This window comes from Urocampus carinirostris, chromosome 11 (assembly GCF_059441175.1).
Source record: "Urocampus carinirostris isolate Australia breed hairy pipefish chromosome 11, RoL_Ucar_1.0, whole genome shotgun sequence".
NCBI lineage: Eukaryota > Metazoa > Chordata > Actinopteri > Syngnathiformes > Syngnathidae > Urocampus > Urocampus carinirostris.
The window spans coordinates 13608928-13635633 of record NC_142359.1 but is presented as its reverse complement, the minus strand read 5'-3'; the positions used below and the strand labels follow the sequence as shown (position 1 = coordinate 13635633).

General features: G+C 41.9%; 1 protein-coding gene across 2 annotated transcripts in view; it reads right to left on the bottom strand.

The window, feature by feature from the left end:
* LOC148356460 (dachshund homolog 2-like) overlaps positions 1-26706 on the bottom strand; it is a 92151-nt gene that overhangs the window by 24438 nt on the left and 41007 nt on the right. The window contains exons 2-4 of one of the 2 annotated variants that reach the window (XM_088348432.1): positions 19723-19835; positions 8344-8454; positions 2468-2656 (exon numbers count right to left, since the gene is read on the bottom strand). In XM_088348432.1, the coding sequence (XP_088204558.1) occupies positions 2468-2656; positions 8344-8454; positions 19723-19835 (413 nt within the window). The remainder of the gene's footprint in view (positions 1-2467; positions 2657-8343; positions 8455-19722; positions 19836-26706) is intronic. The other variant, XM_088348433.1, reaches the window with a different exon arrangement.

Below are 26706 nucleotides of genomic sequence, written 5' to 3'. Positions count from 1 at the left end.
TCTTTTATTGGCATATTTGGTATTGGAATAATCCAAAGTAATTGAAAGTAATCAAGTTAAAGTAACCCTACCCAACCCTGTGAATGAATAAAGAAAATATTTTGACTTTTGTATCCATACGCTTGAAGCCCAAAATATAGCATAATATCAAAAAGGGTTTTGGGGGGCTGATACTTATGGAAGCCACTGCATTTAACACACATTTGTGCGCTAAATACTTTGCATACGCATAAAAATGACAAAGAAACTGATGTATAAAAAAAAGGAACAGGAAAATGTCTAGTACGGAAAAAAAGGAAAAATTAAGCGTAGGACTAGTATGACATTCAGCTTCTAATACATGCTTTACTTTACAAAAGGGTATTGTAGTTTATTAAGCATCTCCAAACAATTCACTGTTTTAAGATCCGGTATCAGTATCATCACACTCATCTCTAAAGAGCGTGATAACGCTTCACCCCGGAAAACAACGGTGACCAGATGATGAAGGTGCTGTATCTGAGTCAGATCAGGAGGTTTGTCCTGTTACTGGTCTCCACAGAAACCAATACTATGATTTTAATGTGGAGGAGCAAACTTCTACCCAATATAAAAAAGCCTGGAGAGAGATGGGTGCCGCCAGGTTGTACTTGCCCAAGACACACCACAGGAAGTCATGTCCCGTGAGCCGTAAATGGTAAAAAACTTAATTCATTAAGAATAAAAACAATATTGATTTGAACATAAAGCACAATGATATTAACTACCATACACATGTGCATTTTCAAAATACTCATTGGCCAACAAATTTGTATTGATTGTACATAACTCAAAGCTCTGCTAACTTTTTCTTGCTTTTAATATTGGACACATGCAAAGGAGATTGCATGCAAGTTCATTATTTTGACTATAATACCTCACTCTTGTTCGTTGTTGTGACTATTATGCACTGTTTACACCAATGTCACTATAGACCACAGGTGTCAAACAGGCGGCCCGTGGGCCAAATCAGGCCCGCTAAGGGATTGAATCCGGCCCGCGAGACAACACTCAGAGAAGCGCAAGAGAAAAACAAGCTGTAGGTTGATATAAGTCAACTAGATGTTGCCAAAGCCAGGTCCCTCTCACAAAGACACAGTACTTGTGTTTATTTCTCTCTCTCTCTCTCTCTCTCTCTCTCTCTCTCTCTCTCTCTCTCTCTCTCTCTCTTTTCCACCCCTTTTCTCCCATTCTGTCTCTGTTTCTCTCACTCTCCGTGTCACTCTTTTTCTCTTCCTTTGTTGCTCGTTGTCTCTTTCTCTCTCTGTGTTTTTTAACCTCTTTTGCTCTAACTTCCTTTTTTTCTTTTCTCTTTCTCTCTTCCTACCCTTCGTGCTTTCCTTTCTCTTTTCTCTCCTTCTGTCTTTCTATTCCTTTGGATTTCTTTCTTCCTCTCCCTTTCTTTTCCCGCTCTCAGGACTTTTTACCTTTTGTTTCTCACGCTCTCACCCTCTCTCTCTTTTTCTTTCTTTTTCCCGCCCTCTCTCCTTTTCCCTCCCTCTTTCTCTTATTTCTTTACCTTTCTTTTTCTTTCTCTTTCATCTACTAGTCCGGCCCCCGACAGAATGTTTGCTCTAGCGTGTGGCCCCCGAGTTAAAATGAGTTTGACGCCCCTGCTATAGACCAATCGTGTTGCTGTTCTTTGATACCCACACCCTTTAGGGCTGATCTGCTTTGGTAAAAAAAAAAAAAAGGCTTCGGGGAGGGTTTTTAGTCAAGTCAAGTTATATTCATTTGTATAGCCCTTTATCACCAAAAGTCTCAAAGGGCTAGTAAAATTTCACATCAGCTATATGAGATATTTTTGTGAGAACAGGAATATTTTAAGCAAAATACGGAAAAAGTTATGTAAACTGAGTTACAAATTAGAATCCAAATACCAAATCTGATTATATTGATGATAATAATATTGTAATCTAAAGTTCATACTAAGGTAAAAAAAAACTAAAAGAGAGCTAGATAGCTAGCTAAAAGAGTAAAAGCCACCCAAATAACCAGACTGAAAATTAGATGGCTAGCTAAAAAGGAGGCCAAAATTTAGCTTGATAACTAGCAAAGAAATATAAAATGTTAGCTCGATAGCATACAAAAAAAGTAAAAAGCTAGGTAGATAGCTTGCTAAATAGCTAAAAATGTAGGAAGAAAGCTAACTGCACATCTTTTGCTAATTGGCTTTAAAAATTCATAAATTAGAATTTAAGTTGTTGTATTTCCTTACTTTCCACCAGTCATACGTTCTAAAGAGCCGTTGGCAGCCGAAAGACCTTTTAGTGAGCCAAGCCAAAAGAGACAGTTCTCCAAAAAGCACCATCACTACTACACATGCGCTCACTGCTCATTTGCTTTTGTCTATGAATTGCCCATTCAGAGCAAAACATCACAAGAAATGCTTAGGTGTCGCCACGGCAACCTCGCACAAGCAAACCGCGCAGCTAAAATGATAACTCACTGTTGGCTAGCAGTTGCTGCTGCTGTTGCTGAAGTTGCTGATTGACAGCTCCCAATGCCGGGCCCCGCCCTCCTACTCCTCCCGCCGGGATGGCTCCACCCCCTCCGCCGCCTCCTCCGGGTCCTCCACTTTGAGCTCCTGCCGGGGGGCTGCTTAGTCGCTCCTTGTCCCAGGAGCACTCGCTTCCTCCTAAGCACACATGACCAGGGCGTGAAGAATAGGCGGCAACTGTTGCAAGACTTTTGAAATACAGTGGTATATCGCTATACAAGCGCCTCTACATACGAGAATTTCGATACTTTCCTTCTTTTGTTTTTTTCAACAGTTTTTAAAAATTATGCTCGCTGTACAAAGGAAAATCCAGTTCAGAAGCAGTCCCAGAGGCTGCCACTAGAGACAGCTCACTACCATGGGCTCTGTCCAGTTTGCACCACCCACCATTAGGCACCCAATTCTGAACCCTTGGTTATTCCCTAAGAGTACCGTATTTTCCGCACTATAAGGCGCACCATGTTATAAGGCGCACCTTCAATGAATGATATATTTTAAAACTTTTTCCATACATAAGGCGCTACAGTAGAGGCTGTAGTTACGTTATGCAACCATTAGATGGTGCCGCGCTAAAGGAAATGTCAACAAAACAGTCAGATAGGTCAGTCAAACTTTATTAATAGATAACAAACAAGCTTTCCACAACTCCATTCACTCCCAAAATGAATAAACAGCTATTTTATTATTTTCTCTGGGGTAATGCATTTTCGTGACACACCTTTAACATCTTTGAACAACAGCAAGGCATAACATTTTACTTTTCCTCCATTTAGTCAACACGCAAAAAAACGTCTGATACTGTTATGGTAAAATAAACGTTAGTGCAATCGCAATATAGTGACACTCGTAATGTGCTAAACCAATAACAAGTGCAAAACAATAACAATAAAGCAATAACATAATGACTGTAAAATGTAAAACGTAAACACACAAAAGAAAAACATAAAGCTCACTCTATCAGCTCCTCATCTACGAATCCCTCGAATTCTTCTTCTGCAGTGTTCGAATTGACCATCTCAGTGAATGGGCCATCCAAGGTCGTCATTAATCGAGTCAGTGTCGCTGTTGTTGTCTGGCAGTTCGGGGACAATTCAACAACCCACTCTTCAAGTGTGTCCTCTAACTGTGGCCAATCCACTTTATTGCCACGGAAACTTTGTTTAGTCTTCTTTACTTGGCGCAGCTCATCCTCATGCTTCCTCCACTTCCGCACCATCGATTCATTAATGTTAAACTCTCTTGCTGCTGCTCTATTTCCGTGTTCTACTGCGTGACTGATCGCCTTGAGTTTAAACTCTGCGTTGTAAGCGTGTCTCTTAATAGGAGCCATTTCAGGGTCTTTATACAAACGCACAAATAAAAGAGAATCGTTGTTTAATATTTCCCAGTATGCACAGCGCACTTCTTCTACGCGAAAAATGAAGTCGGTGGCTGCTTACCGTAAGTTGCGAGACCTGTCGCGGCTCAATATTGATCCATATATAAGGCGCACCGGATTATAAGGCGCATAGTCAGCTTTTAAAAAAAAATAAAAAATTAAAAAAAATGATTTTAGGTGCGCCTTATAGTGCGGAAAATACGGTACCTGTATTTCGCAGCAAGTTCGTCCTGATCACATTCTTTGAACCCAAATTTTTCAGGAAGCAGGCCAAATGTGTGATGGCCGACTATTCTGCCTTAAACGTTAGCAGTGCTTAGCGATTAACCTCGCGACCTCGTAGCTCGCCTTTGTAGCATAGTCATTTGAATCGCAGGGACTCGTGAAAAAGCGTTGTTGTGCTAAGGCTGTCACAATTAAAAACTGGAGAGGATTAATCGGCACACAAATAAACAAAATTCACGAATATATTGTCAATTTCTTCCCCCTATGCATGATATGCTATGATAATATGATCTTAAAATTACATATCCTTTACACCTTAAAAAGAGCAATATAATGGTCAAGAAATCAAGTCGAGTACTACTCAAGAAATCATAATTAACCTAACATTCTGTCCCTTTTAATAAAACTACAGCAATAATGGAGGATGTCAGTCTTAGGTTAAAACCTTTTGAGGAACAATGCACAGGTGACCTAAACAGGTTGTAAGGTATTTGACTAAACTTATAATTAAAAAACTGCAAAATAAAAATAAAAAAATAAGAAAAATAGGTTGGCAGGAGAGTAAAAATACTCTAAATTCAACAAAAAAACACTTAAAAGTAAATACAGCAGCAAAACAGATAAACTTTTCTGTGTTCCGCTTCAGGTTTTAAGATTTCTACGCATTCAAAGTAGCGGACAACTGTCTCTTTTCTATGCTTCCAGTTTTTTAGCTTTGAAAACAAAGACTGGTACAAGGTAAAAGGCGGTAATCGCGAATGTGAAAAATGTTCACGAATAAAAAAAAAATATTCGCGATTCAAAGGATAGGTCATGTTCGCGCCAGTCCTAGCTGTGCAGTTAAAACAGCTACCAGTTGCTTCACCTTTTCACAGCGTTCGTTTCCAGTTAGATTTTTGAATCGACATGTTTCGTCTGGCAGTACCTCTTGATATTATATTCTTCAAAAACAGCCATAATCTCTGGGTAAATAAGGTAGACACTGTTCTTTCGGGTTTTGGTAAAAAAAAAAAAAAACCTCATATTTAAGCATGTCCTGGAAGCGGCGGGCCCTCAGAGTTAACTTTCGTTTTGTTTTATTTACAGAAGCCCAAGAGGAAATGAAGTAGACTACAACTCTCATAGAAAGCCAAAGGCAAGGTGACAAAGGGCTATTGCCATCTTCTGGTGAAATTGTATTTTTTTGTAGTTTTCTTTTAAAACAAATGTATTTTATACTGTGGTCAACATTACTGGCAGGCCACATGATATTAAACCTTTGACAGAGTCCGCGGGCCAGTAAAAATTTGATCACGACCCTTAACTGGCCTCTGGCCTGTTTTAACTCATTCAATAGGATACGTTTTCAGAAGCATCTTCTCCGAGTGCCAAAACGTAAAAATACGTCTTTTTTGTTTTATTTTTAAAAACTAATTTAAAGGGTTTGGTGCAGCTCATAGGTAAGTATAGCGCCTCAGTATGCTAATGATTGTTAGATGGCAAGATTGCCTTGGTTCAGATCTTTGTGATTGAGTGTGTAGGCGGCCCCACATTGTGAGTAGGCGTAGTGAAGCAACATTTTGAGAGTGCTGAATATATGGATAAGCAAACAGTTCACGCTCTAACAGAACTTTTTTTCTTCCTTAAAAAAGAGGACTAAGTCCCTTTGTCATCATTTGAGTCAGGGAGGGATGACGTTTCATGCACGCCCGCAAGGACGCGACCACCATGGTGACGGAAATCACGTGATCACGTCACGGGAAACAAGTGCATGCATAAGGTCAGTGTTCTTGTTTTAAAATGTTATTTTGCAAGCAAAGTGCTCTCGTGTTGTTTATGGAAAGCATTATTTAGATATTGAAGGTATCAAAAATGCAAAGAATGCACCAAAGTTAAAGTTGATGCTCAAATGGATCCTTTCCCAAAAAAGCATTTTTTTTTTAGAAATGTTCTTGAAAACAAGTATTTTCAAGAAATTTGCAATGTTAAACAGTTGTTTACTAAACTATGGGAAAGAAAATGAAAGATGAGGGTTCAAGCTTTCCTTTGATATGTGCTATGCTTTATAGCTACAGAACAACATTTTCTGTAGGCCTTCAAAAATGAGTCAAAATGGCCCAATCTTGCATATCCCTTTAAGAGACATGTCTGACATTGAAAGTTTTGAAGGATTTCATATGGGGAAAATTCCCCAAGGTTCCCGGAACGAATCAAGCTCGTATGTAGAGGCACCACTGTATTTGCCTTTCTGTGGGACGGTGCCTCACTTGGCCACCGCCTCTCTCTCTCCCTCCTTCCGTCATCCATCTTCATCTCCCTCCATTAGTTTGAATTAGCAGCCGTCTCTCCCCATTATTGCCCGCCGGATTCCCTGCGCCTTGCACGGATGCCGGCATTGGCGTTTGTGTGCGATTTTGTGAGACAGCTGGGCCTTGTCTCCTCTGAGCTTACACCAGGAAGACAAGAAGTATAAACAGATGGGCAGATGTTCCCCCTCTTCCTCTCCCCGGATATCTACACCTTGTGGATGAGGCCACGAGCTGGTGTCTTTAGATGCGAAAAAACGCATCTCCTAGCAGTTTTTTTTTCAAGTAAAAGGAATTTTGTAAAAAGAAAAACAACAACAGTCCATCCTGCCGTATGGCGGCGGGTCAGTGCCGGGAATGGCTCGCCTTTCTTTCTCCCTTCTGCTTTTGTTTTGCCTTCTTTCAATTATTCACACCACAATATAATGGACTCTTTGTTGAACGCACGTCAAGCGTGAGGGCTCGCATGCACGCACGCTTGACATGTTTGTTGAACACAATGTTGCGCATTAACCCCCCACCCCCTCCCCCAAAAAGCATTTGCTAATATCGGACCTTCAGAAAAAATGGAGTAACAAGGAGTAATACTAATGGATTAGCGGTGGTTGACAATCTCTTCTGTTCCACGGTCTAGGCTACATCTTGGCAAATCGGCCCAATGATAACATCAGTACGAGAGGTAGGATCTTGAGCCGGGTTGGGACAAAAAATGTCAATCATTAAGTAATTTTCTTTCTTTTTGCCTTTGTGGGAGATCTGCACAACATGAACTTTCTTTTACTCAAGTAATTATTTTGATAAAGAAAATACTTACCAAACTCCAAATCACTAAATCCAAAGAAATTTTCCTTTTGATTGTTGGGGTAGAAGACCCGCGGCTTCCTACTGCCGCCTCCCTCACATCAGACCTCATTTCTGTTTCTCGCCAATTGCTTACAAGCTTTACAAACTTTATTACTGCTTTTATGCGAAATCTTTTACTATTTGTATCTTGTAATCTGCAGGATATTATTTCCTTGACATTTCGTTCCGTTTCATTTTCATGTTGGGTGCACAGCACTGAAAAGCGCACTTCTGCGCCAAAGTGCAGTGCTCATTTGATTTGAGGGACTCTGTAGTCCCCGTTGTTTGTAATCTTCCTTGTGCTTTGTCGTGCTTGTGTTGCACTACACAATACAGCGACATCTAGTGGACACAGGGCGGCAGTAGCTCAGAAGGTAAAACGCTTGTCTTGGGATCAAGAGGTCACAGGTTCAATTCCCGGCTCCTCCGTGTGATATGTCGAAGTGTCCTTGGGCAGGCTGCTATCGGTGTGTGAGTGTGTGAATGGGTAAGTGTGAAGCACATTGTAAAGCGCTTTGCGAGGTCTTGCGTGACTTGAATAGCGCTATATAAATGCAGACAATTTACATAGTATACTGTGTCCTTTTAAATCCCACAAAACTGTCGCCGCCTTATTGTAGAGAATACAAAACACATGCCTGGAATTCCAACACTTTTTGTGTTACTTGCAGGGTTGGGTAAGGTTACTTTAACTGGATTACTTTCAATTACTTTTGGATTACTCCAATACCAAATATGCTAATAAAAGACAAAAACTAAATATGAATAAAATGATAACTCGCAACACGTGGTAAGCTTTCTCTCCTGGCTTTGATCTCTTTGATCGCCGGCAAAACTAACATAAAAAGCGACAGAAACAAAATGAAAATAAATCCAAACAGCTTGCCAACATCATTTTTGCCGTTCCATGTATTCCGTTACTCCCCAAGCCTGCACAAAATTTAGTCATTTTATTCATATTTAGTTTCTTTTGTCTTTTATTAGCATATTTGGTATTGGAGTAATCCAAAAGTAATTGAAAGTAGTCCAGTTAAAGTAACCCTACCCAACCCTGGTACTTGTTAGTGTGTTGAAATATGCGTGTGCAATTTTACCAGCATTGGAGTGCATGTCATCGTTGTCCGACTCGTTTCCGTTCTGCAGACTCATCATCATCTTCATCTTGTGGAGCTTTTGGAGCTCAGCCATGGCGGCCGCTGTCAGGCCTGACGTGCACAAACACACAAACACACAGTCAATACACGAGTAGTGGGCCGTGAGGTTCTGCAAGGCCTTCTCTGCTGGCCTGAGAAATATCGGCATCATGTGATGCTAATTATATTCTGTGCATGAATACTTGAATACATAAATCCTTTCATTGCTTCACCCCTAATTGCACTGCTTCCAGATGTGTGCTTTTATATTCAAGCATTTAACTAATCACATCTCAGCCATTAGTTGTTGCTATGCTCAGAAATCTTCAGCCTTCTGGATAAGATTTGCAGGCCCTGGCTCGTAAATCAGTCTTGGAGATAAGGGTTTGTTTAGCCAAACAGATTTTGAGTTGGCGTCTAAAGGCTATCTAGAGCAGTGATTTTCAACCACTGTGCCGCGACACACTAGTGTGCCGTGAGAGATGGTCAGGTGTGGCGTGAGAAATTATCCAATGTCACTTTTTATAATAAGATGTTTTATAAAACATTTATGAATCATTTTCTGCAAATATGATGTCATTGTCAAGTGTTTATGCTGTAAAAACTGGGGGTATTATGAATTATATTGTAATTAAACATACTGTTCAATGTCATTTTATAACATTTTTGGTTAGCTGTGTGCCGGAAATTTTTCCAATGTAAAAAACATGCCATGGCTCAAAAAAGGTTGAAAAACACTGATCTAAAGGGCCTTAAGGAACATCACAGGACCGGCAGGAATGGCTAGGAGGCAATAATCCACCAAAGTAATCGCATCAACAGCCGTTAAACAAGAAAAAAATACTGTTGTGTTGATATAAAAGTGAAAGAAAACTCTGAAGCGAGAAAGCCTTTTGCAAGCGAGAAAAAGGTTTTGTTCGCCACTTTCAGCCAAAACCCATGCCGGACCCGATCCGGATTTCAGCCGGCCGGGCCTAATATGTAAATCATTATGTTCAGGTCCGACCGAGCTTCTGTCACACTGACTTTTTGGATTTTTGCACCCGTCATTGCCCTTGTGTTTATTCAGTCTTTTTGAACTTATATTTCGTTACATGACAGGCGCAGGGGGCCCTTAGTTGTAAACTGCCCGCCCGACACCTTCCCACATCCCATCCTCTCCCCTTCTTGCTCAGTCCGAGCTCCCGGAGTGGACCACATGTACCAGCATGTTGCCGCCTTTGGACCCAGAGAACCGGGCGTGCAGCAGGGGCCAGCAGACAAAATCATGTCAGATAAATTTCACTTCTAAGAGCCAGCTCATAGAGTTTGTTCGCGGACAGCACATCACTAATTTAGTATGGAGCTAAAGGTTGATTGGTTGGTTGGTTGGTTGGATCCCTTAACCACTAAGGTTGTAGGCGCACCATTTTCTGTGATGTATTAGGCAAGTACACCCAGGTGGCGCTATTCCCTCTCCAAGCCAACAAATATTTCCTTTCGCGTATTAAGTGTAATTGTAAAATCCACGTAATCCCGTCACCAGCAGGTGGCGTCACCACACTTGCGTGTCGACTGCAATTGTGGGACAGGTCGCCTCAAAGTGGTTTAGTTGGAGTTTTCCAGACGGCCCCAGGGCATATTGGCTGGTCGGCAGCAAGACAAAGCGCACACGCTTGCGTGCACGAACACACTCTTTTGTACGGACTAAGATCTCCGGCTCAGTCCGCTGACCTGGAACTGACTTCTATACACAACAACCAGCAGAGTGAGAGAGATGACCCTGTGTGTCTGAAGGATTGCACACACAAATCTGTGTTCGTGCATGTGCACGAGTGTGTGTTGATTTTACCCCAGCCACGCTTGAAGGCCTCGAGGGAATCCTCACACACAGAACCCGGCACAGTAGGGTACAGTGTAATGTAGTGTCAGTTTTCCGCAGGCTATAAAGAACAGACGGGAGGGTCGGAGCGACGGCCTCCTGGTCCAAAATGGAGGGAAGGAATCAGGCGCGACGCTGGCGGTCCGACTTGACGGTCCCCGACCGACATCCCGTCTTGCTGCTGACAGTTAGCTGCTCGACTCACTCGCGAGCATAGGACAATCGATGGAAAGGGAGCGCATCGCTAGCGTTTTCCATCACGACTATCATGCCAGCCAGATCGATGGCTTTCCGCTGTGTCCACGGTTACCGAGCATCGACCCCCGTCGCTAATGGCGACCGAGGAACCTTGGGAATTAGCGCGTGATTGATTGACGGACAGCCTCAAAGACACTTGCATCATCGCGAATCTCGCGTGCGTGTCTGTGCTCACAATGCACTCTTGCAATCTTCAGACAGAGGCTATTTACGTTCTATTTACGGAATCCAGATTGATCTTGACCCAAAACGATAAGATTTTTGGAGTAATAATTGGCATCGTCAGCCTTTTTGAAACGTATTAATAGAGTGTATGACGTAAGTAGTTGGATCAGTAATCCTTATAGGGGAATTTTTTTTTACAGTGGCACTTCTTAATACGAGCATCTGTTCACAGGAGAATTTTGATATATGAGTTTTTTGGGGAATAATGACCTTGCTCGCTATGCCAAGAAAATTCCAGTTGCCGAGCAGTCCCAGAGGTTACCACTTTAGACCACTCACTGTTCATTACTGCTCACAATCTGCATTAGATCGGTCCAATTTGCACTCCCACCATCAGGCACCTGATTCCTTGCCCTTGGTAATACCTGTATTATACCTTTATTTATCACCTCTCTTTGATCGCGTTTTATAGCATCTCCATTCTGTGAGTTTTAGTAAACTTAGCCATAAGTTCTGGAAAGGGAAATGGTAAGGTGTCTAAGAAAAAAAGGAGAATGGTGACAAATGAAATTAGGCAATAATTGTTAGAAAAACACCAGCGCGGTGTTCGTGTGAGTGACCAAGCCAATAGTATTATTGGGAAGCAGCGAGTGCAGATCACAAAGCCGCGGAAGAATTTAGACAGTGCTTCGCTGAGGGTTAAAGTCCTGTTGAAGCAGAGAAGCTGGCGTCTATAAAGGAGATCCGAGAGGTGCTGCATTTGTTGAAAATAAAAATTCGGAAAAGTGGCAATCTTCGCAATTTTTCTCAAAGTTTACCAAATTTGTCTCCTCAAAGATGAGAACGGAAAAAAGTTAGCTTAATCTTCGCTTTCCTACGGTCAGAGCAAACTTGAATCGGATTCATCGAAAACGGTGGAGTAAGGGGTTGATGGTCATCACGACATGGCGGAACGTCTCGCGGCCCCCACACAAAACCCCACTCGCGCGAAATACGTTCCCCATTTGGCTGCTCAATATTTGATGCTAAGCAAGCAGGCAAACGCACTCTGAGAGACGGAGTGACACTTTGAATAAAACAAACAGCAAAAGGGAGAAATTGCTCTTTGTGTTCTGAATTTAGAAAGGCACTATTCTTTCTTTTTTTTCTGCTTCCGTGAGCGCCGAGTCAGACAGATTTAATGGCCGCGCCCGGGCACTTATGTCGGCCATCTTTAGCTTTTTCTGCAAGGTCCGGAGCTGGTTTGTTTCTTTATTTTTTAATATTGTTGTTGTTGTTACTTTACTATAAGTCCGTATCCATCACTCAACACATGGATACAACTGCAAAGATTAGTCGACATTGACAAAAATCGATTTTAGAAATAGTCACCAATGAATTGCATTGTCGACGACTGTCACCAGGCAGGATTTTCAAAAAGAGTGAGGCATCTCTAGATGAATAGTCTCTGCTGATAGTCACTTATGCTTAATAGCATCTCTGTCTCGAGCGGTAACACAGAAATGGCGGCATCAACATCAAGTATGCATACCAAAACTTCTAAAGTTGGGAAGGATTTAAGCCCGGATATGACAAATAAAAAGACTGCTTGGAAATCAGATCTCGCATATCATGGCAGTACCTCGGTGACGCACAAACATTTAAGGAGAACATTCAAGCTAATATAGTCTTGATGATATGCATTCTAGATATTTTACGTGAATATTTTGCAAAAAAAAAGTTTGAGCCTGATGCCAGATTGTGCCAAACAAAGGTCTTTGAAATGAAATGCATGCAGTTCGAAGAACAAACATCAGTTCTTAAAACGTTCAAAACGACAAACGTCAGTTGTTAAAGTCAGTGCCTGCACTTAAGAAACGGACAGAGGTTTTTTTTATGGATTTATGTCTCTACTGACCAAGCACTGTGCCTAAATGGTTATCGATAGGGCATTTATATTTAATAATCCGCAGTATGTTCAATAAAGGTGTCACGGTTGCCATGGCGCCCAATCGGCCCGCTCATATGGCGCCAGCTGCGGCTCGTTGACAGATTGGCTTTCCTTCTATTTAAGTTCAGTGTTCTCACTCTCCGTTTATCAGTCCGTCAACGAACCTCTGCCCCGCAAGACGTGGGTTCTGACTCGGTCCTGTTGCCTGTTGGTATTTCCAGTCCGGTATTGTTCCCGTTTATTTTGTCCTGTTTAATATCGGTTTCCAGGTTTGTTCCCGTCTATTTTTGTCATGTTTATTATTCTCCCGAGTTTTCGTTCCCGTCTAGTTTGTCCTGTTCAATTTCGATATCCTGTTTCTATATCAATCCTGTCTGTCCCGTCCTGTCCGGTATCTACCTCATCTGTCCGATATCTGCTCGGACAATCTCGTCGGTCTCTGGCTTCCTGTCTTTCCACGCCAGACCGCTGCCTAACGTGCATGACCCCCCATTTCCCGTAAAATAAAAGCTTGTGTGAGAACGTCACGCATTTGGGTCCCGATCCTGTTCCGGTTCATGACAAAAAGATGTATTTTTCATTGTACCAATTTGTCCTGTGACTATTCTCATTTGCCACATAAATTAATCAAATTCATGCAAAATTTAAGCTAAATTATTACATTATTTGACCAATGGTTCTACTCTACTCTAGTCTTGTTATTTACATATTCTTTCTTTTTAAACTACTCTATATAATTACTTTGTATTATACACTACAGTATTTTTCTTATTCTATTCTCTTACATCGATTGTATTATCATTATTGAGAGTTCGCGTGTCAAATGATTTCTTATATATATCATGTTTTTGGTTTATACTGGCTGAATACAAATAAATACAAAATACAAAAACAGTTGGTGATAAGTCAGCTATTAAAATTGTCATTATTCGCAGCAAAGTTTGGGTAGAATTTTTCCTACTGGCTTTCAGCACCATTCTCAATTAGGATGTAAAAACGCCCTAAAACCACTTGAGCTTTTCTTAAACCCACTTCTTATGCACACAAGAGCTTAAAGCAACCCCCCACCCCCATGCAGGTGCACGAGGGTCCATCAAATGAGTGTATATTCTTTTCACAAGATTATCGAAACCACTTCATCTGTAATCAATGCAACACGTGGCAGTCTGCACGCAGGTGCACGTTTTTATCAGTGCTATAACTTGTTGCGGTGTGAGGAGACAAGGGAGGCCATTGAGCCGTTGAGTGGGCGTGGGTCTTGAATTAAGAATTTAAATGAGCGGCACAAAGAGCGCTCAGAAAGGTTAGCACGCTATCAGACCATCGTCAGTTCCGGCTAGTAAATTGCTTAAGCAAAACTGTACAGAAGTAAATGTTGACATGTCCGTCACGTTTTGGAAATGGCACCAATTGGACTGGCTAGGTCGATATTTTTATCCATGAGTATATTCAAATAGGATGCTGCTGCTGCTGCTAGCAGCAACATTCATTAGCAATAGCTAAATCATTGTTTGGTGTCCGAGCAGGTAGCAGCACGTGCAGTGCTGTTTGGGTCTGGTATGCCTCCTTCCTGAAACTTGAAACTTAGCTTAATTTTTCAACTCTCCCTTCCATGTGTTTGACTCTGACACCCCTGTGTTTCAGTTTTAAGATTAAATAACAAATTTACTGGGCCAGGTCCACTTTGTTAAGACAAACGGACACAACAAAAGCTTTGGCAATAGCACTTTTGTATGACCACTCGGGGAAAATTGTACATGATTATTTCCTTTTCTCTTGTGTGATGATGAAATGTGGTTCATATGACATATAATTGACAGTTTACGGCTCCTTTAACTGCCTGGGTCGTCGGGGCACCACAGAGGACGCAACTCTGGACAGCTTTCTCAACTGCTGACAGTTCTTGGCCTGTTTTTGGGTCGTGGCAAATTTGACACCAGTCCATTCATTTGTGTTGTCGGCCCAGTTCTTTGTTGGTATTTCTCTCCTCCTGCCCCCTTGGGCTGTCCCCTGGAGAATGATCTTGGTCAGACCTTATGGTCTTGTGACGTGACCATGCCACTGCAGTTTTCGTTCGTGGAAAGTGGACAACAGGTCTTTGTAGGTACCAATGTGCTTTCTAGTGGTGTTGCGCACGTTTTCTTTGTTACATGGGTTATGTAGCTGGTGCCTTGAAGTTTCCTGCAGCATCACATCTCCTTGGTCTGGATTTTCCTTTACAGCTTTGCAGTGAGAGTCCATGTCTCATAAGCGTAGAGGAAAATGAAATTAACCCGCGCTTGCATGAGTCTGATCTTTGATTTTACTGCTATGTTCTTGTACTTCTAGATAGGTTCTAGCAAGTGTGGTTGTGGTTTTCAGCTCTTCTAGTCATGAGTTTTGGTTATGACCACTTTTCTGATATGACAGCCAGTTAAATTTAGTCAATGGTTCAAGGTCTTGGTGGTCCATTGAGATGTTTGTGGTGATAGTTTGGGGGTTGTTGGTCATTACTTTTTTTTCCTGTGCTGATTTCCATCCCATACTGGATTGGTGCTTTGTCCAAGAAATTGACTAGATCTCTGAGGTCCTATTCTTCTCACCCAAAGCTGGCTCCACCTTAATGTTGGTCAATAGCACTTTTTAATGGGTTTTGGTCATGATCTTCTCCAGGAAGATGCCGACTTTGTTTTAAAAGCAAACTCATGTAGTACCATTGAACAGTACTGGCATTAGAATAATACAAAAATATGGTTTCGTTATTTGATTCATGTAAGAAGTTTTCCCGTCAGCCCTTTTTTTCCTTCTGTTTAGTAATTTTTTTATCAAAGTTGTTTATTTTGAATTCATCGTAACCTTGTATCAAATGATCAGTCAGAAAAATGTCAATCAATGATTCAATAAATCCATCACAAAGTCCTGTTCCATGTCAGCTATTTTTAGACAATAGGGGTTCCAAGTGTAGAAAGTTGACTTCCTGGCTTCAAGGCTAATTTGTAATCCCAAATCTCTCTTGCGCATTGTGCCCTCCTATTTGCGTTTTCAGTGTGATTAACGTCCGTCTGTGATTGGTCGACACCGCCCGCGCCCCCGCTGCCGCCGAGGTCGTAAACAACGGATCGTCTCCCTCGGCAACCGGACGTCTCCATGGACGCGAGGGCTGCTGGGCAGGGGGGAAAGCAGACGGTGACTTGTCACGACTACCGACTGCGTGTGAGTGTGTGGTTTGTGTGTGTGTGTGTGTGTGTGTGTGCATACGCACGTTAACGTACTAATGACGGATCATAAGTGAGCAAATGTTTTCTCTGGGATTCGTTAATGTTCACCAAACACTCTCACTTCTGTACACACACACGTACCTGGTGTGAGTGTGTTGATTAGTATGCCGCAGCGAGCCATGTCCATATGTCGCTAAATTCAGGCATGTTTTATTAATCCTGGGGAAAGGAGGAAGAGGAAGCGGCAAAAATGAGGAAGAGGAGGTCAAACTCGGAAGAAGTTCGAAGGTGGAAGGAGAGAGGAGGAAAAAAGAGGAGAGTGGGGCCGAGCTGTAGGAGAGGGAGGAAAAGATGGCCAGATGGACGAGTGCGACCCAGGAGACGAGTCATTCATCACACCAGCATGCCGCCTGCACTCGTTCACCTCCTCCTCTCTCTCTGTCAGGTCTTTCTCTTCCATTTTACTGTTTCCTCTTCCCCAATTTTACTATCACATGCATGTAGAACATACAGTCCGCAGGCCAGACCTGGCCTGTTGGATAATTTAATCCATACATTTTTGGTATGTTAAAAAGAAGAATTTTTGGGCATTACTTTTGAAATTATATATATATTTTGAAATTATTGCAAACCAAATACTTCCTCCAGCAGTTAGAGGACATTAACTGTCAGTACAAATGAAAATTCGTCCTATGCTGTCTCAGTCAGATGTGGAGATTATAATTCACGCGTTTGTTATTTCTCGTTTCGATTACTGTAATGCACTACTCTCCGGTCTCCCGAAGTCCAAAATCAAGAGCCATCAGCTGGTACAATCGGCTGCAGCGAGGCTTTTACCTAAGACAAGAAATTTTGACCCCGATTTTAGCTAACCTGCATGGGCTCCCTGTTAGCTTAAGATGTGATTTTAAGGTTCTCTTGATATTATACAAAATCATGCGTGGACTTGCTCCCTCATATTTTTCAGATTTAATTTCCCCCTATGTTCCGGTCCGGAGCCTTCGTTCTGAAAGCGCTGGTCTACTCGTGATTCCAAGACCCAAGAAGATTTACGCAGGTTGGAGAGCGTTCTCCATCCTGTGGAATGCACTTCCCCCTGAGATCCGATCTGAAACCTCAGTGGAAATGTTTAAATGTAAGCTTAAAACACACTTCTACTCTATAGCATATGAATAACCTATATTATTTGTTGAGAATATCTGTGTATTATTTGTTATTGCAACATCCATTGCAGCCTGGTCATCCTGGAAGGGGGATTACCACATGTGCGGTCCATTCTCAAGGTTTCTTCATTTTCCTCATGTTAAGGTTTTTGAGTTTTTCCTTTCCCCCATGTAGGATTTAGACCAGGGGACGGTGTAATAATAGTCTGTAATAATAGTCTGTGGTTTGCAATAATCTGTGCATCCCTTTGAGACTCTTTGTGATTAAGGGCTATACCAATAAAAATGATTTGACTACCTCGAAATTAGAGGTGATGATTGGACCTAAAATCCAGCCCGACCTGACCAAGGCCGAGGGTACTAAGCTAGAGTGGGACCAATTAACTTGATCTGCAGGACCGAGCCCGAAGCAAACCTTCGGAGAGGTGATTCATGATATCAAATTGACAGAATTTATCAAGAGTTGACGGGAACATTTTAAGGCCGTCTGTCGTTTTGGAAAAAAACCTATCCGTGACTTTTCAGACCTGTATTGCAAATTCTATGTTATTTTCGATTTTACAAGGAAAGTACATTCCTGTGCTTGTGTTGTTTTTGGGAAGAATTTAAACATAGTGACATGCAAACTTACATTGAAATGATGTTCTTCGAGACAGAGAGAATACGACTGTAACAAAATATCAATTATAGATGAATAAATAAAAACAGAATTGCATTTGAATAAATGGTCTTAATTGTCATTATACAAAAGGACAACGAAATTGGAGGGATATTTCTTTCAGTGTAAGAAAACGATTTAGAGAGAGGCTGGCTAGCTACACGCTAGCATCGGGTAACCGTGTCTTCTGCAAAGTCTTTATGATTATTAAAAAAACTAGTCGCAAATTTAAAGGTTTTCCACGTGGGATAGCTCCAAGTAGTCTGTTTCATAGGTAATGGATCTGGCGTTGGTGACTAGCCACGTTCGCCAGTGGTGGCTTAAGTCAAGTCAAGTCAAGTCATTTTTATTTGTATAGCCCTAAATCACGAAGAGTCTCAAAGGGCTTCACAGATTATTACACTATATTACACAGACTATTTTTCAGCTGACAAGAAGAGTAGGTTATTCATATGCTATGGAGTAGAAGTGAGTTTTAAGCTTAGATTTAAACATTTCCACTGAGGTTGCAGATCGGATCTCAGGGGGAAGAGCATTCCACAGCACCGGTGCCCGGATGGAGAACGCTCTCGAACCAGTAGAACACTTCTTTGCTCTTGGGATCACCAGAAGACCGGCACTCTCAGATCGTAGGCTTCGGACCGGGACATAGGGGGAAATCAGATCTGAAAGATAAGAGGGAGCAAGTCCATGTATGATTTTGTATAATACTAAGAGAACCTTGAAATCACATCTAAGGCTAACTGGGAGCCAATGCAGGTTAGCCAAAATCGGTGTTATGTGATCGTACTTTTTTGTCCTAGTTAAAAGCCTCGCTGCGGCATTTTGTACCAGCTAAAGAGACTAGATTCTAGACTTCGGGAGACCAGAGAGTAGTGCATTACAGTAATCGAGACGGGAGGTAACAAACACATGAATTATAATTTCCGCATCCGACTGAGACAGTATTGAACGGATTTTAGCAATGTTACGAAGATGGAAGAAAGCGGTTTTAGTAATTTTCTTTACATGATAGATCATTTGTCAGCTGTTGTCAGCTTTCCCTTCCTCAGTCCCGGACGCGATAAAAATCCAGACAGCACAAACTGGTGATTAGATTTTTTGACGCTTTTCTGACTTTTTTCAGAGTCCGATTTAATTAATTTATTTATTTTCAATGTTACGAGCCACTAAAGCTATGAGCTGCGGCGTTTGTTTTGGTGGCCATTTGTCCAAGGGCTGTTGGACTGACTGGCAGCTTACACCAGCCTATCAGAGTCGTGCACACTTGTCTTGCAAACGTTATTGCTAGGTGCCATTCAAACCTGCTTCCGATTGGCTAGCGCTGATAAACCAGGAAATGTGACAATTCTTAATAGCCAAACATCACTCAATGAACATGCATGAATCATAGAGAAAACCACAGTGTACTGTGCTTACACAATCGCACTACGTCACATCGCGATATCGATTAGATTTCGGGTAATCGTGCAGCCGTAATTTTGAGACTGGGCCATTAAACACAGCAACAGTACGTCCTTAAGAGAAGGAGGCAGGGAGACAAAGAAGAACAATGAAAGGTGGATAAAAAAAACAAAGAAAGAAAGTCAGCAAAAGAGAACCCCAGCCTGACCTGAACGTAAGGATTAATATTGAAACCCTGGCCCGAAATTTGGGCCGGGTCGGGGCATGCCTTAAGATCTTATCCCTACAGGAAATAGACGTTTGCAATGCGATGTGTCCATTCTGGAAATATAGCGTGGACTTTAAAGCCTCGCGCCGAGCTTTAGGTTTTGAGGCTAGGGAGGATGGGCAGCAGACACATGGGTGCTATCGGGGTCAGGGCAGAGATGGGTGTTCATGAGGCAACTTGCAAAGCGACTGTGTGGAAGGACAAAGCCGGAAACATCAAGCCCCCTGCCAAATGCTAAAACGTGCTACTGAAAAACAAAGCTAAAAATGTTGAGGTGAAATTATTTTACTGCCTGAGAACATGATGTTTGGTTTCAACCCGATAGCCAAACTGAAGTTGACGTACCCTGCTCTTACCCCACGTATCTGGTCATATGTTTCCCTCCCCACAACCCGTGCAAGAAAGAGGCGAGAGAATGCAAGGAGGATATTCTGACCGGTGTGAGACAGCAGGTTGGGGGGCAGAAGACCAGGGAGGCCCGGGTGCAGCAGCCGAGGGCTTTCCTGGACACCCGAGGAGCAGCGCTTGGGAGGCCTGCCTGGACGAGAGCTGCAGGCAAGAGACACACAGAGGAGAAATGAAACACCCATCACTCAAAAATATCAATAAGGTAAACTGTTTTTGAAGCATTGCCCATATTTTCCGGAATATAAGGCACATCTAAAAACACAAATTTAAACATTCTCCATATAATTCGGTGTGCCTTATACAGTGTTCATTGTACCTCTGAAAAGTGATGGGTCCCGGGGACTCGCATGCTCAAAAATCTATAGGTCCCCAAAATTTAGTGTGCTCCATGCCCTTACAAACTGTCGTATTTTCCCTTACAAAATACAAAAAAATCTTTTTTTTCAAACATGTTTATTTATGTAGTTTAACATGTTATATTGTACATGTGTTTCCTTACATCATATATACTGTTAATGAACATTTTGTTGTGAGACACTGAGTTGCTCGACATGAATGAGGTTTATTATATATAAGTTCAAATATGAAGTCGCTTGGACATTCACTGTAGAAGGAAAAAACACATGCAAACATAATTAAGTGGAATAATACATTTTCTTATTCAAATTATTATTCATTTTCTGCATTAAATTATTGTTGGTAAAATACTGATTAAAAGGGATCACCACAAACCTGTCTTTTTTCATTTTCTCCTTTTATACTTCCCTTTTTTCTTAACTTTTTTATACAACATAATCATTCATAATATAATGTATCAAAGCAAATGAGCCGTTTGACTCTTTAATGAGTTGAGCCGAAAAAGCCGGTTCTCTAAAAAGAGACGGACTACACAACTCGAACTCGAGATCGGCGTGCAGACGAAAACTCGAACCGCGAGACCAAAAAAACAATGGCGGATCTGCCTGACGAAAAATCGATAAATCTTTGTTAAAAAATGATAATGACAATTTCGTGTCAAAAAAGTTGCGTCCCGGGGACGCACGTTGATTTGACACGATGCGTCCCCAGCAAAAATAATGCGAACACTGCTTATATACTGATAAAATTGGAAATGCTGACCGGTAAATTACCATATTTGTGCAAATATTCATCAGTCATAAAACTAGCACTGAACACAATTGCATAACAATGGTGGCAACGGGGATCGGGGATTGCTACTGGTAACCATTGACACCAGTACTATCTGTTTCATGTGGGAAGCAAACCTCTACCCCAAAAATATGTTATGCAGAGTCATCTGCGCCGCCAGGGTAAAGTTGTCCAAAACATCCCCCGACGAGCCTGTGGATTAAGGGATCTGTAAACCGTCAATCATGTACTTAAACTGATATTTATATCTCAAAGGATATCAATTTTGGGGGAAAACACCGTGGATTATCAAGTGCTAATATTTCCATTCAAAAAATTCCGATTTTGAATATTTATTCTCATTGTCAAAGAGCAACAAAACATTCATTCGTAGTTAAAAGAAAATACAAAATTCACAGAATAAAAACCCAATACCCGTAAATAACCCGATATAAACAACAAAACTGCAGACATGGTACCATAAAATCTCAAGAGCAGCCTAATCAGGGTTCCTACAGCTTACAGTTACAGTGGCTTGAGAAACTATTTGGCCCCCTTGAACTTTGTAACCTTTTGCCACATTTCAGACTTCATCATCAAGATATAAAACTGTCATTTCTTGTGAAGCATCAACAATAAGTGGGACACAATCATGAAGTGGAACACACTTTATTGGATATTTTAAACTTTTTCAACAAATAACAAACGAAAAAGTGGGTGTGCAAAATGATTCAGCCCCTTTACTTTCAGTGCAGCAAACTCTGTCCAGAATGAAATGAAATGAAACGATCTGCATTTATATAGCGCTTTTTCAAGTCAATGACTTCCCAAAGCGCTTTACAGTGTGCTTTACATTTCCCAATAGCGGCCGTGCAGCCATGTAAGGCGCTAACCTGCTTATTGGGGGTATTAGGGGTTCAGTGTCTTACCCAAGGGCACTTCGACATGTAACACGGAGGAGCCGGGATTCGAACTGCGACCTCTTGATCCCAAGACGAGCGCTCTACCTCCTAAACTACTGCCGCCCCCCAACGAGATCAAAGCCAGCAGAGAAGCTAATGTTGTGACTCATTTCATTTGCAGAAACTGTAATAAAAACCTCATCATCCAGTCCAGCGTGAATGTGGATCTTTGGTGGGACAGGTACACCGCGGTTTCATTGGTGCCGTGACCCGTGACTTCTATCAAGCTCTCCGAACCGAGGACTGCCCTACCTGCCACATCGTTTCATGAAGCCATATAAGATGACTGGGAGGCCTGATGGACTGGCGGACCCTAAGATCATAATGGCTAGGTTGAGCACAAATAACATGAGCTTGAGGGCCTGCGACAGTCAAGTCTAAACAGTCAGTATCAGGGGAGACAATGTCCCGGGAGTCAGTGTTCAATGGGGTCTCGTCTCGGAGGACAGATTCTGGAGGGCCCATACCCATACTCCAGAAGTTCAGTGAGGATCTCTAAATGATTCACTGTTGATCTAAATGACTAACGATGATAAATGGAATCCACCTGTGTGTAATCAAGTCTGTGTGCAAGCAATAATATTGAAATGGAAGGAGTAGCAGACCAAAGTTTTGAAAATCAATACATTAAAATAATGTTTACAGTACCAACTGTATTACGATACCAACTGTATGTAACATCCTACATGCCGACATTTCTTGTGTAAATATCATGTAAATTATAACTATAGCCTTATCCTCCTTGTTTTATAACCTTATCTTCTCTGTTCCTTTATCTTCTTGGCTTTTTACCTCACTGTGAAGGTGTGAAACTGGAGTGTCATGCCCAATTTCGTTGTCACAATATGTTAACCCATTTTGTAACAATAACAATAAAGGTATATTCTATTCTATTGAAATGATCTGAAATGAAATGATCTGCATTTATATAGCGCTTTTCAAGTCAATGACTTCCCAAAGCGCTTTACATTGTGCTTCACATTTCCCAATAGCGGCCGTGATCTGTGCAGCCATGTAAGGCGCTAACCTGCTTATTGGGGGTAATTGGGGGTTCAATGTCTTACCCAAGGACACTTCGACATGTAACACGGACAAGCCGGGATTCGAACTGGGATCCCTTAATCCTAAAACGATCGCTCTACCTCCTGAGCTACTGCCGCCCCCTATTCTATTCTATTTTATGGATACTCAGTCAAAACTAGCAGATTCCAAAGAACTCTTCTTCCTCCATTCATGAAGCATTTTTATCATGATGCATGAAAAATGACTTTTACTAAATCTTTTCAGTTCAAACAAATACAAAAAAAAAATCGTATTAATATATTTACATTTTCAAGAATTTTGATACTTGGAGTTACGACATTTTAATGCCAATGAAGGCCTTGTTTGTAGAATATTGAAATAATGGCCTTTTACGACTTTTTAGGGGAACCCAGATAATGAAATAGGTCAAAATACTTAATTGGGGGCGTAGGTGGGGGTGACAGAAACGGATCCGAATTCCATTTTGAGCAGTACGGAACATGCCACCTCTCAACCTTGGAGTCCCGCGATTGCAACGGCGACGCATGGACGAGTGCTCGACTGACGAGTCAACATAAACTCTCGCAACCAGGCCAGCTCGCGGCGGGGACGCTCTCTGGGACAGATGGCCCCGCAAAGTCATTTACACCTAGTGAGTGGAAGGAGAAGAAAAAAATATAGCAAACCCGCCAGAGGACCGAGCTGCCTCTTTCGCAAAGAACTCAGTGCGAGACGAACACCATGCTTGCCGAGAGCTTTGAGGCCGGTCCCTCCGGAGGCGTCCAGCGTAGAGGGTGAGAAAAGATGTGGCAGGCCGGGGCCCCGAGCTTCACGGCTCAAAAAATGACCTTTTACTTAAGGTTTGAACTCTGATTCACCTCTTTCCCCGTCACTTTCCTCCGATATTTTCTGTCATGCTCCCCCAAGGAAGAGGAAAACCTCTCACGTTTCAAACCGTATGATACAGAAATATTAAATGGCATAACATCGATAAAAAATCAAAGTTTCAAACTGATCTTGTTGTGGATGAACTGTGGGCGAGTGGCCTTCGAGCTGACAGTAGCCTATCGTGTGAAGACATCTGGTGGAAGTCAAGGGATAATGTTGTTGCAGGAAGTCACAAGCTGTTGACTGAGCAAGTTGGGCCGGGCAAACATAACGAGTTGTTTTCAGCACAGTATAAAGCCCAACGTTTCTCGAACGAACTTTGAACATTGCATGAACGTTGCTTGAACATTTCTGAATAAAGAGCGTTCCCTCTTTGCCATATCTCTTCTCTGCGTATATTTTGGGGCGACGCCCAACGACGTCCTCTCCAAAAATCTCCAACATTAACTCAAGTGCACAATATTAAAAACAAACTTTAAAAGGTGGGGTGCATCTGTAAGTAGAATACTTAAACTGTCACGTATGAGTTAAATCCCTAGTGTGTAATATTTGACGACTAGATGGCACTAGTTGTCTAATGCGGACAAAAACCAGTGACGAGGCAAGTTAAAACACAGCAGACAAACATGGCGACGACTTAGTTAGGAATTATACACACTGTATGTAAAAGAAAGACAAATATTTTGACCTATGATTTTTCTTTGGGTTAAAAAAATAAAAAAAATGACACTGGTATGATATTTTTGCATGCGCCTATCTACTTTGATTTAAATTTTACCGAAGGCGTTCCAGCAGCATAACACATGGAGGTAAAAGATGGGGTGGGGGGAGTGATTTCTTGCTCATTTTCTGTTACTCTCACATGAAAACGGTGAAAGTAAGAAAAGGATCGTTTCAAACGTAGTCCAAATCCCCCAAAAAGATTACGTTTATCCGAGCGTATTTGAGAAATCCATTTACTTGCATGTGCCATATAAACAGCTTGACAAAGCCTCCAACGATGACACAATTCTGAAAAGCACATTTAACCATCCATCCATCCATTGTCTTCACCGCTTATCCTCAGTAGGGTCACGGGGCTGCCATCCCAGCCATCTTCGGGCAGTGGGCTGGGGGACACCCTGAACTGGTTTGCCAGCCAGTGGCAGGGCACACAGAGACAGACAACTCACTTGCTCATTCACATCTAGGGACAATTTCGGACCGGCTAATTGGAATCTGGGAGGAAACCGGAGTGCCCGGAGGAAGGCACGGGGAGAACATGCAAACTCCGCACAGGAAGGCTGGTAGCTGGATTTGATGCCATGACCTCAAAACTGTGCCCCGGGAAAGCTAACCACTCATCTGCCGTGCCGCCACCTTTATCCAACGAATCGAAAATATATAAAATAATCAGTGCAGATTTTTTTTTTTAATTAAAGATGATGTCTGGATTTAAGTTTGATCCAGGCATTGGTGGGAACATAGCATATTTTGTAAGTCATCACAGGTGATTGGCGGGGACATAGTGAATTTGTTTAAGTGATCACGTTATAACCAACCAATGATTGCTGGGGACATATCCTTCCCACGCCTTTGATGCACAGCTTTTCAAATCGGGGTTTTAAAGCAGGACATCGCAACTCTCAGCTCCTGCTCAATTATATGATGCCCAGGGTTGGGTAGGGTTACTTTAACTTGATTACTTTCAATTACTTTTGGATCACTCCAATACCATATATGCTAATAAAAGACAGAATAAACTAAATATGAATAAAATTATGACTCACAACACGTGGTAAGCTTTCTCTCCTGGCTTTGATCTCCGGCAAAACTAACATCAAATGCGACAGAAACAAAATGAAAATAAATCCAAACAGCTTGCCAACATCATTTTTGCAATACCATGTATTCCGTTACTCCCCAAGCCTGCACAAAATTGAGTCATTTTATTCATATTTAGCATATTTGGTATTGGAGTAATCCAAAAGTAATCGAAAGTAATCCAGTTAAAGTAACCCTACCCAACCCGATGCCCAAAACGCTCACTGGTTTTACGGAAGTAGGAGTCATAGTGGGATACTTTTTGGCAAAAGGTCGCATCAAGGACATAAGTTAGGGTTGACATTGGTGCGGACCAAATCATAAAAAAAACATCTCAAAAACATGACACGCAAAATTGGTAAAAGTCACAGCCAATACATTAGTCCTCTGTGCAAGCGCTTCAGCACTGCTAGTTGAGATGTTGATCAATTGATTTTTCAATTCATTTGGCTCCACGCTCTCCGCTGCCAACATTTTTGACAAAGTAAGAACCCTGGACCTTTCATAGTTTTACGGTGAAGCCAAGCGCTTTATAAGATTCGTCATATGTCTTTGTTTTGGCTTCCGGGAGGAGACTTTTGTTAGTCTCTTTATCTCCGTCTCTCCCCGCCTATCTTTTCCTTCCTGGTAAATAATTTTTTCATGGTGTACCTTAAGGATCTTCTACACTTACTGTTTACCGTTTTTACTCTGCGCTACATGCATCGTGCAAACGCTTCTTCACACCCAGCGCACTAGCTGCCAATGAGATGCATCACTGCCCCCTAATGCAGTGGAGGTGCAATTGCATTTTACTCTAGTACAGTTAAAAAAAATTCCCAAAAGTCAAACGTGCCGCCCGGACAAAGCCTGGGGGTAGGGCGCTGTACTATTTGAGAAACACTGCCTTACTCCATGACCATATGCGCGGACGTGTGTATGTGTGCGCAAAAGACACATGATATCGTCTTCTCATTACAGGTCTTTGTTCTGGGAGCGTGTTTGTGTCCCGTCGGGTTGCCATATGCCGAGTATTAATCCTCGTCAATGGTCCACTCGCTCTTCCACACAAACAGCAGGTCACTACCAAGACACACTAACACATGCATGACCTACATTTGTTAACCTCGATTGATCAATTTTAAAGGTGCATTTACGAGTTATCACCTGTTCCAGTAAAGATATACCCTTCTTTTGGGCCAGAACAACATTCAATTTCAACACAATGT